The 16,098-nt window shown below is 30.1% G+C and overlaps 1 protein-coding gene across 3 annotated transcripts in view; it reads right to left on the bottom strand.

The window, feature by feature from the left end:
- The window catches only part of Esyt2 (extended synaptotagmin-like protein 2), a 48,513-nt gene extending 33,944 nt beyond the window's left edge, over window positions 1-14,569 (bottom strand). The window contains exon 1 of one of the 3 annotated variants that reach the window (XM_087155131.1): window positions 14,472-14,569. Coding sequence is in view for 1 of the 3 variants with exons in the window: in XM_087155129.1 (XP_087011255.1) it covers window positions 3,886-4,269 (384 nt within the window). In the remaining 2 variants the exon portion in view is untranslated. Of the gene's footprint in view, window positions 1-3,885; window positions 4,465-14,471 lie in introns of those variants that run through there. The other 2 variants (XM_087155129.1, XM_087155130.1) reach the window with 2 other exon arrangements.
- Between the last annotated feature and the right edge of the window lie 1,529 nt (window positions 14,570-16,098).

The raw sequence follows: 16,098 nt of genomic DNA, 5'->3' as shown, positions 1-16,098 counted from the left end.
ATTAATTAGGGCAGACAATATTTTAAGTTACTAAATAAGACACAAAAACTTACTTTCTCTGAATAAGCATTCATATTTTTTCATCAGAGTCGGGTTTCTGACCCCCAAAATATTGAGGGTATCTGCAATCTGGGAAATATGGTCCCTATAGTTTGGTTAGGAGAGCAATCCAAGGTTTGGATCCTTTAATGTTACCTTTACTTTTTGCGTATTTCGCCATATCTCGAGATGTTTTTAAACTAATTGAACAATTTTTACACCTAGCCATTAAATTTTTTTAGCTAAAGATAATTCCATACAAAAAATTAATTTCAGTAAATATTTATTGTTTTTCATTATATAATTTAATAACAGTTGAAAAATTTTGAATTGTAAGGTATAAAAAATTTTACGTCATTTTAAAGTATTTAATTTTACATGACAAAGTACAAAATTTGAGCAGAATCGGTTAAATAGGACCTTAGAAATCAAATTTTAAAGAAATGGTATATTTAATAATACTTAAAAATGACGTAAAAAATTGCATACCTTACAATTCAAAATTTTAGGCAATTATTAAATAAAATAATAAAAAATAATAAATAATTACTAAAATTAATTTTTTGCATGGATAAAAGAATTTTATAATTGGGCGCGAAAAGTTTCTAACTCGCTAAAAAAATTCTTGAGATATGGCAAAGTATGCAAAAAGTAAAAATTAACATTAAGGAGTTCAAACTTTGGAACGTTTTCCTAATAGAACTATAAGAACCATATTTCCCAGGTTGCAGCTACCCCCCTATATTTTGGAGTCAGAAATCTCGAACTGTTGAAAAAAAGGTATGTTTATTCAGAGATAGTACGTTTTTGTACCGGATTTCATAACTAAAAACATTGTCTGCACTAATAAATTAACATATTTGAGGTCACTCCCTTGAACCATTAAGATTGAGTCCTAGAACATGAAGATCCAATCATTAGATCAAAAATTATTCAGGGTGGTCTGTTTTTCTTTTTCTTTTGGCATACTATATGCAACCAGCAACTTTAAAATGGTCAGTATGCAGTTTCCAACCAAAAGTTAGGAGGAAAACATGTTGCCAATGAAAAATTTAAAATAAAGGTGAGAAAGCAATTTAGAAAAACCCCAGTAATGAAACAAGATTAAAAATGAAAAAATGGAACAAGAAAAACAACTGAGACTGAGAGTGATGGGATAAAAAAATATTTTTATGCAGTATGAAGAGGGAGTGTGGAACTAATGTAGTAAACAAGGGAATCAGAATTCATATGGATGAAACATGATTCCAGGGCATCAAGATGATCTGATTTGATTGGTGTGAAAATAATTTGATCATTATAATGGCATAATTTTGGCATTGATCATAGACATATGGATCATGTTCCTGAAGTTTAAATTTTAAAGCATGGTTGGTTTGGACTCATACCCGGACTCATTTTTTTTCTCAAGACCCGGTTTCAGGCAGCATTCTATTGACACATAATAGACAACAGTTGCAAACTAAGCATAAACATTTTCGTACAAATTACAAACTAATTATTCTAATACTACTACTAATTTAACATATTTAATTATAGATAAATTATTTTAGTAAATAAAAGCACATATATTTAAATTCGATATATTTGTTTTAAAATATTTGATAAATAAATGTTTTGAATGTAGTTTTTTATTTTAAAAACAAAAAAAACTTTTAAAAACTTTTTTTTTAAATTTTAAAAACTTTTTAGTGTTATATAACTCAATGAAAAGCTACTAAGGAAAAATTTTATTACATTTTCAATATAAGTTGATTCATGTTTATATTGAAAAGAAGTCATAGCTACCACCCATAGATAGCATAGACATCATCGATAGCTACCATCCCCACACACTTATGAATAAATTGTCTAACGGTAACAGTAAACTACTCCTTAGCTCAATAAATTCATTTTCTAACCAGCATGGTTAAAGTTCTCTTACTGCCGGGCATTCTGCAAAATATAACTTTAATGCTTAAAATTACAACTTTTTTGTTACAGGCTATCTGTCTTACTGTACAGGAAAAAAAGTCACAAAATTTTTCATGAAAAATAGTGGATGTCATAAGCTAATTAATTCAGACAGTTTAAGATTACAAGCGTATATCAAAAAATGAAACTAACACGATATAAAGTTTTTCTTTCTCTTATAAAGACCGTGATAAAAATTTAATTCTAAAATAAGATTTTAATCATTAAAAACTAAGTCATATTCTCAATACTTATTTCTTATAATTCAAGAACTTAATCAAATTGAAAAATGTATATTTATCAGATATAAAAGTATGAGAAATGAGATAAAGATTAAAACTAAAAATACATTCGCGTAAATCTGTATTATATATCCAATTATGCCAAAAATGTAATTTTTTTATTTTGAAGATACATGGTGAATAGTTTGCAATGTCTCATTTATAGAAATTACAAAAGATTGTTACTTACTTAATCATGATGAGTAATTTTAGAAACTTTCTGCATCATTGCAAAATAATCTAATACTTAAAATTATTATTAAAAAAATATTTAAAAATTGCAAACAGGGATCATAGAACAAACAGTGTCTGTAGGATAGCATTAATTAATGACATAATCAATATCTATTGCATCCTTTTCCTTTTGATATTCAGGGCCTTTTTTGGTTCAGGGTCCAGACAAACTTTTTTTGATGGAGGGTTACAAAAATTTAAGAATGCCAGGATCGGGACCAACAAAAGAGAAGTAAAACTGTAATCATAAAAATGTAAAGTGTATTTAGATCGTAGTTGAAAGTAATGTGTATATATGTAGTAACGTATAAAATTCATAAGAAATTACATTTTCCTGCAAATACTGTAGCCATAAACGTGAAAAACGAAATGGTTATTATAAATCAGGCTTGCACAAAGACAATTAGAACAGGGTGGCCAATAATAAAAAATAAATTTCTAATACAGTGGTATTTTTTTCCAAAGCTGAATTAAAAGTTTTAGATATTCTTTTATTAAATAGATTTTCTTTTATGTATGTTTTATTAATATTTAAAACTGTTCAAGGCACAAGTTTTAAATTTAAGGGGTCAGTTTTGGCTCATAGGTTGTGCATCCTTGAAGTATATGGTTAATTGAAATGATAGTGAGATCTATGGTTAATAGATTTATTGTACTGCAAATTACAATATACAGCTTCTTAATTGACTATGACTGATATTTACAAGAAACTTTATGCATAATAAAATCAATCTAATTCAAACTTAAAACTAAAAAGAAAAAGAATATTTGCCTCCTTTTCTCTCCCTTTCTATAATTATTTTCCACATTATTCAATGTTAAGGCTGAAGACAATAGAGGCTTTTAATTATTTGGGGATATTTCCGTATCATGATCTGTCACGCCAACTGCAATCGCCAAGGTGTCAAATAGATTTTAAACTTACAATTTTAAAAAAAAAAGCAAGTAGAAGTTTACCCGGGGGTGGCTACAAGTTATACCTTTCGAGTTAGTCCCTTTTTGTCATATTTTTTTGTATCCTGCAGGCCGCAGCACGGAAGTTGCCAAGACTAGACGATTATTCTTCCCCGGATCACAATACGGTAATCTCCCCAATTCTTTGACAATGGTATAGTAAATAATACGTTTTGCACTTTTTTTTTTTCTTTTGCACTGTTGCCTCAACTATTTTTAACTGCACCCTTTATGCAAAAATATTACTGTAGGAAAAGTATAATGTACTCTACTTTTTCCAGACAATAAATTCGGACATATTATCAAATATAAATTACTAATCTCGTTAAAGCAGTCCATAACACATCTAACTCATGTTAGTAAATATACTAACGATTTTAGTAAGCAAACAAATGCATTTTACATTTATTTTTTCAATTCTTACCCATGAAGGCAAGTCTTTTAGAGTAGCTAAGATGCATTCTTTTTCATTCAAAGAGACAGATCGCTCGACAGTCAGTCGGACATCTCGTTCGGTCGAATAATTACTTCTCATCATCCAAACAGAAACAATAACTCCTATACCCACACAAAACATAGAAGTTGCTCCAAATCCAGAATGACCAAATAAATATGCTCCATAGGTTAATGATATAAAGCCTCCAGCGGCAGCATACATGTTTAAACGTAAAACAGATCTCGCTGATTCAATTACTTCACCCATTTCTCGAACAGAGCTGTCTGCTATTTCGGACACAATTTTTTCCTTTGTTTCATATTTGTTCGAGGCAGAATCTTTAATTGGAGATTTTGAATGATCAGTAGACATATTTAATTCTTTTAATTGAACTCACGAATTATATAAAGCGAGAAGGGTTTTTTTTTCTTCTAAATAAAATCTCAACTTACATGAACATATTTAACCTGAAAACTAAACCAAATATGAAACTAATGTACGATTACAGTCAAAGTGACCGGCTCGTTTTGCCAGGATAAACAAACAGGTGAGGACAGCAAGTGCTATTCCAAATTCCAAAAAATGCACAAAATTTCACTTTTTTTTTTTCCTTTTTTTTCTAAAGTCTACAAAAATAAAACCACTTATGTTAAATAGTATTGTATTTATAAATAAAGATTTCTTTTTTTATTTGGTTAATGTATATTTTTCAATATATAACGTTAAAGAAGCAGGTAGGTACTTTATTAACGTCACACTAGAGGTATTGTCGAACATAATGGAAACATGATGGATAATCCAAAGACATGCCATCGCAATTTCGTTCCTATGCAGAGGGGATAACTCCTCTGCTTTGGTAGCCTGACCAGGGACTAATATAGGGGATAAGGACATTTAACTTTCCCCGGGGGGGTTCAGAAAAGCAACACGCTTTTGACAGACCGGTTTTACGCAAAAAAAGTGGCGTTCGCGTCGTTCCAGTGATTATTTTCTAACATCCCCGCCGTACCTTAGCATTGCGCGTAATCGATGTTGATCATTAAAAAGCAATTTAATTTAAATTCTAAAATTTTTTCATTTCCGTAAACCAGTATATTATTTTGTATATTGTTTAAAGATGTCTATTCATTGCTCATAATTTATTTGTTAGTTTATTGAAGCTTTAAAAGCAGAGATCATTCAGATTACGAGCAATTATATACTATAGTTTCGGTTTTGTTTAGTTTCGGTTTACAGAACTTAGGTTAATTAAAATCGAAGGAAGGATATTTGCTTATTCAACCATAGTTATTAGTTTGGAGAGTCTGGTTCTATTATAACTGAAGTATAGATGCTTATATTAGCTTTTTTTTATATTTAAAAATATGATTTAACAGAACGAGTTCAAAACTAAAATCCTTTGAATTTTATAAGTTTACTATTATTGTTTTAAAATCGTTAGAATTAAAAATGCACATTAATGACATATTTTTTTTAACAAAATATAAGCCATAATTAATTTTGTTAAATTTTCGTAATCGTAAATTTGTTAAATTTTCCGATGAGAATTAAAAATAATTATTTGTAGCATTTATTATGAATTCGATTGTACTATCTATTAATTTCCGATCCTTATTAATGCCTTTGCACAAATAATTATTCAAATTATTATTATAATATATATGTGTGTGTGTGTGTGTGCGTGCGTGCGTGCGTGCGTGCGTGTGTGTGTGTGTGTATTTAATTGCCCACAATCAAATGCTGTTTTGATTTAACAAGGAATAAAGATTGAATAACTCATAATTTATGTAAATATTTAAACATTGCTGCCTTCATGAATGCTTTTTTAATAAAACAATCATATTTTGCGTTACGCGTAAATGGAAACCACGAAAAGATCATTCAGATTGCTTGACGCTTAAGGAGTTCCAGCGAAATGCTCAGTAATCGTAATGAATATTTTTATATAATAAATCATTTTTTTAGCGTCTTTGACAGACGGTCAATTATTTCGGTGAATATAGCGAGATGCTCTTCATATTTTTTGTAATTTTAAACTCATTCCAAAAATCAAAGTAACGTGCAATTTAAATATTAGAGTAAAATAATGTTTATAAAAGCTTTTGTGGTAACCTATATATTATTTAAAATTAAATTAAAATTTAGACAAATCAAATGTGGCGTTAAATGCAAAGGAAAACCACGAAAAGTCTTCTAGATAACTGAACAATAATGACAATACAGCTGTATGTTCATTATCGCAATGAATTATTCTTTTAACCATTAATTTTTTTATCATTCTTGACAGACAATTTGTCATCTTAGTGGATGTTGTGAAATACTTTTCTTATATTTTTAACTTTTAACACGACCCAGAAATCAAAGTAACTTGCAATTTAAATATCAGAGAAAAATCATGTTTATAAAAGCTTTTGTAGTAAATGAAATGAAAAAATTTGAAATTTTGAATGAAAATAATTAGAATTTCCATTACACATAAATGAAAACCAAGAAAACGCTTTATTAGCAAACTAATTGTACGCTAACAGGCTAGCTTGGAATGTTTACTAAAATGCTCTTTATTTTATTTATTTTTCGTAAGTACATAAATTGTGTGTTTTATTTCATTTCAAATATTTGAATTTCAGAATGATATAGAGAATTAATTTTAAGAACATACTAGTTTTCTTTTTTTTTTTTTTTAATTTTAAAATTTAAAAATTATAAATCTTTAAAAAAATCTGAAAAAAAATTTCATAAAATTTGCGAATTTCAGATTTTTCTGGCAAAGAAACTAAATGTTATCAATTATTATTAATTATTACAACTTATATAAATCAAATAAAAAAAGAACAAATTATGTACAGCTGCAAGAAACAAAAACCGCAGTTCACTAGAGGGCGTGGATATAGAGTACAAACTGGTTACTAGACCAGTGTTGTCAACGTTCACCGTGACGTCCGTTTGGTCGAGTGATTGATCTTTCTGCCTTTATATCTATGAGCCTGACCAACTGCATGCGGAGTCGAGCACTTTGAGCTTTGAGGTACAACAGTTTAACGAGGACTAATACCGCGCACCCTCGGTCCCTGCGCAGTCTGATCAAAATCGTCACCCACCTGCACACTGACAGCAGCCAGTGATGCTTGACTGCAGTGTTCTATTGGGAACAGTTTCTTTGCAATCAGTTCACTGGGGGACCGGTAGGGAAGTATTTTTCATGCAACTATAACTAAATATACTCAAAAGATCGATTACGTTCAGACTTGATTTATCATAAGGCCTGAGAAGGCCAGGGCCCAGGAACCCTACATCTGGGGGTCCCCTAACTGATACAAACATTTTTTTTATCATTTCTTTTGCGTATTTTTCCTTTACAATTGTCTATTAGAATTATGAATTTTAATTAAATATAAGCACAAATTTACACATGTATTATAATTTACTTAGTTATAAAAGTTTAAAAGCATTTTGTAACTGAACAACATGTAAATTTGAGAACTAATGGGGGCCCCACAGTTTTACGCCTATAGGGCCAATATAATTCTAAATCAGGCCTATACGTCACGAGTGTTGTTATCATTGCAAAATTCCAAACAATTTTCTTCACTTTTTTAATTTATTTATTTGATATTTTTCAGTGTTCATTCTTTCAAGAGCATTGTTCAAGCGATATTCACATTCGAGAAATGAATATCTCTCTCGTGAAAAGAGTTAAATATTATCGAGTTAAATTAAATATTTATCAATGTAAATTATTTTTAAATAGCATGGTTACAGTGGTGCAGTTTTGGGGAGGGTTCGGAGGACAAAACCTCCTCGAAACTCCTCGAATTGATTTTTTGTAATTTAAACATTTGGATGAAAAATTTTATATATATATATATATATATATATATATATATATATATATATATATATATATATATATATATATATATATATATATATATATATATATATATATATATATATATATAGATAGATAGATAGATAGATAGATAATTATTCTTTTCTTTAGGATAACTATTCTTTATTTTGAAATGTCTCTATCGCTGTCGTAAAGGAATGCGTTCTGAAAAGAATATTATTTTTCTAATTATATTATGTTTCTCTCTCTCACTCTCTGTATATATATATATATATATATATATATATATATATATATATATATATATAGGCGATTGCAACGCTCGAATACGTTATCTGGGGAGAGACCGGTTTCATGCCTTTGGCCCTTTTCCCTTCCCTCTCTTCCTCTTTTCAGTTGTGTAGGATTGTACTACGATAGTTTCCCTTTTCTTAATAATATTTTTCCTTTTTATTTAATAAAAATATTTTTTAAAATTTCCATGATACTTTCCTTTAGAACTATGTTTAATGTAGTTTGCAGTTCCATATAGTTTTAAAAATTAAAAGATTTTGATCTACATGAAAATCAAGACAGAAACTAACGTACTTCCCTCCTCTATGACTCTCCACACGCTACTGGTGAAAGCATGCGAAGTGTAGCCATAGGTAGAGAGTTTGGCTCTACGTCACCTGCAACCCATTTCGATTGCCAATAATGTCACAAGGAGATAAACCCCCTCCAAACTTACATTAAAACTACACCACTGCATGGCATGCGCATGTAGTCAGTCCCACAGTGGACTGATCGTTAAGACACGGTTCCCAGTAGGTCATCGAAGTCAAGCATCACTGGCTGCGGTCAGTGTGCGGGTGGGCTACCACTTAGATCAGTCTGCGTAGGGACCGAAGGTGTGCGGTATTGGTTCTCGTTAAACTGTTCTACAGTAAAGTGCTCGACTTCGCGTGCAGGTCGTTGGGCTGCCAAAGCGGGGTAGTTATCCCCTCCGCAGAGGATCAAAATTGTGATGGCCTGTCTTCGGATCATCCTCAGAGATGTTTCCCAGACTGTCGCCAATAGCACATTGTGCAGCTCTAGTGCGACGTAAATGAATTACAACAACAACAGCATGCGCATATAACCTCTGCGCGACATGTCGGGAAATCCGTCTTCAGTATAAAACTCTCGCTTCCCATTCGCTTTAGTACTTCTATGCACGGAAAGGCAATACTTCAAGTCAACAGGTCATTTTTAAAAGCCTGTAATTATATTACAGACATACCTTCTTTTTACTTTCAGTTTAAATTTTACTGAAATATTTGGCATGGGGGCCCACAAGGGGATTCAAAACGGGGTCAAAAGAGTGCAAGGTCATCCCCTTAAAATGAAAAAGACTGTTTTATTTTTAATGCTTTAAATTTTTATTTCAAGTAATTCTAATTAATCCTTTTTATGTGCATTACGAGCATTTTTAAATTTAATGATATAAACAAATATTTTTTTGTCTGCTAATTTGAAAATGAAGTCAACAATTAAAAATTGTTAAACACTGTAGTTATTACTTTTTCTTTTGTTCTCGTGCCATAACTTGAAAATTTTATATAAAGCATAATTTTTTTAATTTATTTACTATTTATTTTAAAATCTAAATGTTGTTCACAATTTATTTATTTTTATTAATTTTTTTTTAAAAATATGTCTATTTACTAGCTTTAGCTAAATTATTAAACTAACTTGTGAAATTTTTTTCTGCGCGCACTTAAAAATATTTTTTTAAAATACAGAAAAAAATTATTTATGCTATATTAAATATTTTATTTTATTTTTTTATATCCATTGTTGAACAGCTGACCCAATTTCGAGTTTACGACTACTGATGTTCAACACCATAGCCTTGTAATTTTGAACCAATTCAGAAGGCAAGGAAACTCCCGGATCAGTACCCCCAGAGGTATTGAATTGTTATGGGAACATGAAATACTTTGCGACTCGACAGATTTAACGAGCATCTGTCACCATTTACTGCATGGTGAATCTTCGGCCGGCGGGAGTCGCACCCACGAACTCTTAAGCATGGGCCCAGTGCCCTACCAATCAGGCTATCCTGGCCTTCCATTATCTCAGTTATTTATTTCAATTATCTTGGTTGTAGCTCACAGAAAAAATTTCTGCTGGCCCCTTGCTATGTTTTTTCTTCCCCGTAGTAACAAGGAATAGTAGATCCCTACTTATATGTATTTTAGAATTTCGCCCTCCTTAAAAATAAATTTTTAAAAAAAATTGATGAATCTGTCACTCTTGCTAATCGAGTATAATCAGTGATGCAGCCAAAAAAGACTTTTCTTGAAGGGATTAATTTTCATAAAAAGTCCGCACGCTAATTTAAATCGAATAATTTTCAATAAAATTTCTTTTCTTTTAACAAAATTATTGAGTAATTAATATTGTACAATATCAATAGTTTTAACCTTCTAAATATGTTATTTATTTAAATGTAACATATAAAGACAGAATTACAAAAATATAAATTTTTCATTGCCTTGTATATCGTCCATCAAACTTCCAAGCGAAAAGTGTAAGATATGAACTTGTTTAGTCCAAAATACGCTATGTTCAGATAACTAAATTAAAGGTAAAACATTTACGACTTTTTTTTTTTTTTTTTTTTTTTTTTTTTTTGCACTGCAGAATTTATTTTGAAACTGATTTTAAGTGTCAAAAGACGTTCGTCAATTTATTTGAAAAAGCCCATATATAACAAAAAGATTTATGCAAAATATAAAAAAAAGGTTTGCATAGTCCAAAAGACGTATAGTTCAGAATAAATATATCACTAACAAGAAGGTGAACATTTTGCAGACTTTTTAATATTTTTGCTATGTGAAATTTATTTGAAACTGGTTTCGAAACTTCAAATAAGCGTCAATTTACGTAACAACACTCATAATATCAAAAATATTTACTTTTATTTACTTATTTTAAAAACGAAAGAAAGAAAAGGATCTTGCTTGCTTCATAGTAAGTACACTACTGACCATTAAAATTGCTGCACCAGGAAGGAATGCAAATAACAGAATGATATTTATTGGGCACATACATTATAGATGGAAGTATTTGGATGCATAGATCCTGACGAGTCAGTACTCAGAGCAGCATCCCCTGGCAGCAATAACAGCAGTTATTCTCCTTGGCATCGAGTCGAACATAGATTGGATAGCATGGACGGGTACAGCATTCCATGCAGCTTCAACATTATGCCACAATTCATTGACGGTAGCGACTGACGAGTGGTGGCGTGCCAGTCGTTCGGCAACCATTAACCAGACGTTTTCAATTGGTGAGAGATCAGGAGAACGTGCCGAACAAGGCAACAGGCAAACATGTTCCTTGTCAAGGAAGGTCAGGACAGTGCGGGCAACATACAGTAGAGCATTAACCTGCTGAAAAGTAGCGTTATGGAAGCCTCGAGCTAAGGTAGAGCAACTGACTCTAACACAACATAACTGTAACGGCTGTTGTTCAAAGTCCCGGCAATGCGAACAAGAGGTGATCGAGACGTGTATCCAATGGCACCCCATACTATTACTCCAGAGTCCATGCTGCGGCAAATGTTGCCGAACTGTTCGTGCAGATACTTGTTGTCTTACAAATGACCCCATTTGTTGACTGTTAGAGATGGGTGGTCGTTGAGATCCATCACGGAGTTCCATATGACCGTCATGAATCCATCGATTCCATATTCTGCTAACAGTCATGGGATCTCGACAAGCAATACTTTGGTATGACAAACCGCAATTCCGGTAGGCCACAATTCAACCTCGATCAAACTCAGACACGAGCTAGGCATTTCCCCTCCTTACACGAGGCATAGCAAAAACTTTTTTACACGAAAACGACTCCCAAATTCAATTTCTGCCAAATCTCTTCTTTTATACACATGGTAGATGTATCTACCGCCGCCTGCTCCGCGTGAATGCGCTGATAAGTTAATCATTTGCATAACACAACGTACTTTGTCCGTCCTGCAAATTTCACGTTCGTGGTGTGTCTCCTTCCTGGTGTAGCAATTTAATGGCCAGTAGTGTATATCATTAACCCAAAAGTGGTAGATTAGCGAATTTCTAATAATTTTTTGCAATGCTGAATTCAACTGGTTTCTGGAAACTGGTTTCCAATTATTTAGCTAGGAGCCCATTAGTATGAAAACATCCATATATATAAAAGAAAATTTATCGAAAATTTAAAAGAAGATATTGTTTAGTCCTAAACACGCTAAATTTTGAGAATCTATAACAATGGTTTCCAACTGGCGGCCCGCGAACTAAAATATATTAGTTGTCATTTTTTTGCTGACAATTTTCGTAAAAAATCTGTATGGTTTTAAAATACTTTTCTCGTTAATAAAAACCTAATTTCTTCGTTTCTGTGAAATTTATCATACCAACGGTGCAAAAAAAAGTTATTTCTCAGGTTTTGCATCCAAGAAAATATTTATTCAAATACAAAAATAATCGTGTATGTTGCTCTTTTTTATTTCATTTATTTTTTGTATTTTGTGAATATAATTCAGCATGTGTGTATCAAAAATTTTCTCGAAGAAATTCTCGGATATAACTTTTTGAAACCACTCATTTTGGACGAAAATATTTACACACACATTTCTAAATTTTTAATTTAAAATGTAAATATCTATTCTTTGGTGGTTGCAGCAGACAAACCTCAGTTTCGTCATTGAACATTTTGTGTGCTACTGTGTAAGTTTTAATATGTTGTTTTATATCTTAGCAATTAGATATCTGTTGCACATTAATTGTTTAGTACGCGGGTGCACATTAAAGTTATTGTAGCCCAAATTTTTTAATATGCATTTAAATATTTTTTAAAATCTACTTCTTATTTTAATTTGTAATTCAATACTTTTGTTTTGTACAACTCGGTAAAAATCTGACAGTAATATTTAATGTTCCTTCAAACATAAAAGAGTCCTACATAAAATTTTGATAAAGTTGCGGCCCGCCATTTGATTGTTAAATTGTGGCCCCCGGCCTCATGTAAGTTGAAAACCCCTGATCTATAACATAAGGTGGACACTTTGAAAATCTTTTAAAATTTTTTTAAAATGTGAAATTCATGTAAAAATGGTTTCATAATTAAAAGCAAGCGTCAAATTATTTGAATCAACTATATTTTTCAATAAATAGTTACAGTTTTTACTGGTAAGATAAACTTTGGGTTCCTATTATTGTATTAGCAGGTTTTGTGTTGTTATTTTTTGTTTTAGTATTTAATACCAATTATAAAACTCATTTATTGAACGATCATTTAGTGATAAAACTAAGTCTATTTTAATAACGTATGTTTTTTTTATTACATAATTTCGTATTTGTAAATTTTTTTTCACATGCAGAACAAAAAATAGTAAGGTCAAAAATAACATTTATGATACTTCAGCTACATGCTATGGAGTATTATTATTAATATTAATATGATTTATGTTATTATGATTTTTATCATTATGATTTTTATTATAATGATTTATATTATTATTATTTTTACAAAAAAGGAAGCGTTTACAAATAAAACATACACATGAGAGAGTTTAAAAATTAAAAGTCTAGTATTTAATCTAAAATCGTTGAATTGAATAGTATTCTTTCAACTATGACATTAAATATTTGATTAGGAAACGAACTTCCTTCGCAAAAAAGATTTGACACGCCTTAGTGATTTCTTTGTACTGTTTGAAATAGACAAAATCTACTTTAGATTCTTCATTCTCTAATGGTGTTTTAGAAAATTCCTTCAATCTTTTGATTCGTTAGTTTTTAACTATTATAACAAAATATTATAACGAAATATTTTGGGGTTCCTATATTTGATGTTTTAGATTTTTACTGCATATCGAGATTCTAAAAATATGTGTTGAAGGCGACCTTTATGAACTCCCTGTTCATACTACTGTATCGACACATTCACTTGCTTCTGCATTAAAAAAATGTTTATCATGATCTAATACAGTGGTTTCCTATTTCTTTCCTTTCACGTAAATGTAAATGTAAGAATTAATATCTAATGACACTGAAATTTATTGCGTTCTACTTTATTTAACATTCTTTCAAAATATTAGAAATTATGAAATATTTCTTGATAATCAATGAAACTACTTTCGCAGGAAAAAAATGGCTGAACAATGGGTAAAAAAAAGTAATGAAAATTAAAAGAAAATTAAACACTTACAGAACAAGATTTTTTTTTTTAATAGTGGGCAAATTTTTAAATGTTTAAGAAGAAATATTTTTAAACATTCCTCAAGAAATTTTTAACGTTTAATTTCTGTTAAAGCAATTTTTAAACTGACTAATTATGATGTTAGAAGATTTTTCGCTGTGTTTAAATTGATATGTCGGAAGAGTTAAAATGTTATTTTACGTAAATATCTTGGCATGAAAAAATTGGAAAAACATATACGAAATATGTAGAATATTAAAACATTTTAAATACTTAGCCAGAACATCAATAATTTTTTTAATGTTTTTTTCAAGCAATAATCGCTTGTTAAATTGATAAATTGTCAAGTTACAGAGCTATTTCTAACGAAACGATTCAAAATTTTAAATGCCTTTTTTATAAAAACACGTGATCTTTCAGAGTATTACAAGTGGAAAAAGTCATCATTTATTGAAAATTCCTAGTAAAAAAGCTCATATTAAATACAAATGGTTTTCTGAGCAACATTTTTACTTACCCTTAATACTCTATATTCATTCTTCCCCAAGTCGTCTATTTCTTGCTGTGTGGTGTTATATGCATGTTTTGATTAAAATATTTCTACGTTTCTCTTTTCCAACAACACAATGAGACAAAGGTTGCTAAACTAAAACAGGTAGCTGATTTCTTATTGTAAAATTGTTTTACCCAAGATTGTTTACAGACGTTTGATCAAACATAAAATCATTCACATAAATCGAATGTTTTATTGTTTCCTTTTAAATAAAATTAAATTATTGCACAAAAAGTAATAATTTCGTATCTGAATAAATAGTGTATAGTTTATTATCAAGAAAGAAAGCGTTTTTTTCTAGTAAATATTATTTATTTATCTATTAACTAAAACCGGAAAATACACCTCAGACTCTTAATATAAAAACGATTTCAAAGAAGTTAAAAATATTTTTTTGGATATTAGCATATATTTTAAATTAAAACTTAATTTCACAAATCAAAAATATCAAACATTCAAATAATAATAATAAAAAAATACGTATACATAAAAAATAACATTATTTTTTGGGATAATGGTAAGAAAGACAATTTAAGTTGATATTTAATCTGGTATATGCAAAGAATAAGGAATAGCTAATTGTATGGAAAATTGTTTTCATCACGAAAACGAGTGTAATCAGTAGCCAGGTGTGTAAACACGAGCTTCATCATCATCTTAAAAAATAAAAAAATATTTGATAAAAAAATAAAAATAGTGATTGGAGAAAGGAATGATAAAACTTGAAACTTGAAGGGAGAAGTAATTCCAACTTAAAATTTTAAGTTTTTTTTTCTTTTTTTTTTCTTGAGAATATACAGATTTGAAAACATTTCGACAGGCGGAAAAAAAGGAATAAGAACTTAAAATTACGTAATTGAGAACGATCCAATGTATAGTTATTTCCATTTTTATCTGATTTACTTAAATTTTTAACAGTATTTATGCAGGGTGCTCCGTAAAGACATCCCTTAATATATAATTTTAGAATCCTTGTCAAATATGAAGGAAAAAGTATAAACATAGGGGTGCGTACAAACTAATGTGTAAGAGTGGAAGAAAACAAGAATGATATCAAAATCTGACAGTCACGATAAACAAAGCCGCATGCGCGAAACATCAAAACTCATTCAATTGTCAAAGGAAATATAGAGAAGATAATTACCTTTATGTTTCAACCGTCAATCAAATAGGTTTTGATGCTCTATGCCTCCCCTTTTCTTAATTGATTTCGATAGTGTTTTTGTTTTTGCTAGCCTTAATATAAATTTGCAACCCCTAATGTGTACCTTTATTCGTTCTCATTCTGGTTAAGAAAACCAAAACTGTATATTAAAGGTAGTCTTTATGGAACACCCAATACATTCTTATTATAATTACAAGCGGATTTCATCATCGAATTTTTAATTTTTTTTAATATGCCCTGATTTTTAATACTTTTTCTAATTTCAAAGTTAATGGAAGTGATTAAGAGCTTGCAGAAGGGCAAGACAGAATTAACCTAAAAGGTTTGAAACTGGGAATGTTTGGTTTAGTTTAACTAAATGAAAAAAAAAAATTACGATTACGTAGTACAATATTACTACTGGAATTAACTCAGCCAAATTATTTT

The sequence above is a fragment of the Parasteatoda tepidariorum genome, chromosome 11 (assembly GCF_982258835.1).
Source record: "Parasteatoda tepidariorum strain Cologne lab strain chromosome 11, Ptep-v5.0, whole genome shotgun sequence".
Classification (NCBI taxonomy): Eukaryota; Metazoa; Arthropoda; class Arachnida; order Araneae; family Theridiidae; genus Parasteatoda; species Parasteatoda tepidariorum.
This window is presented reverse-complemented; position numbering and strand designations above follow the sequence as displayed.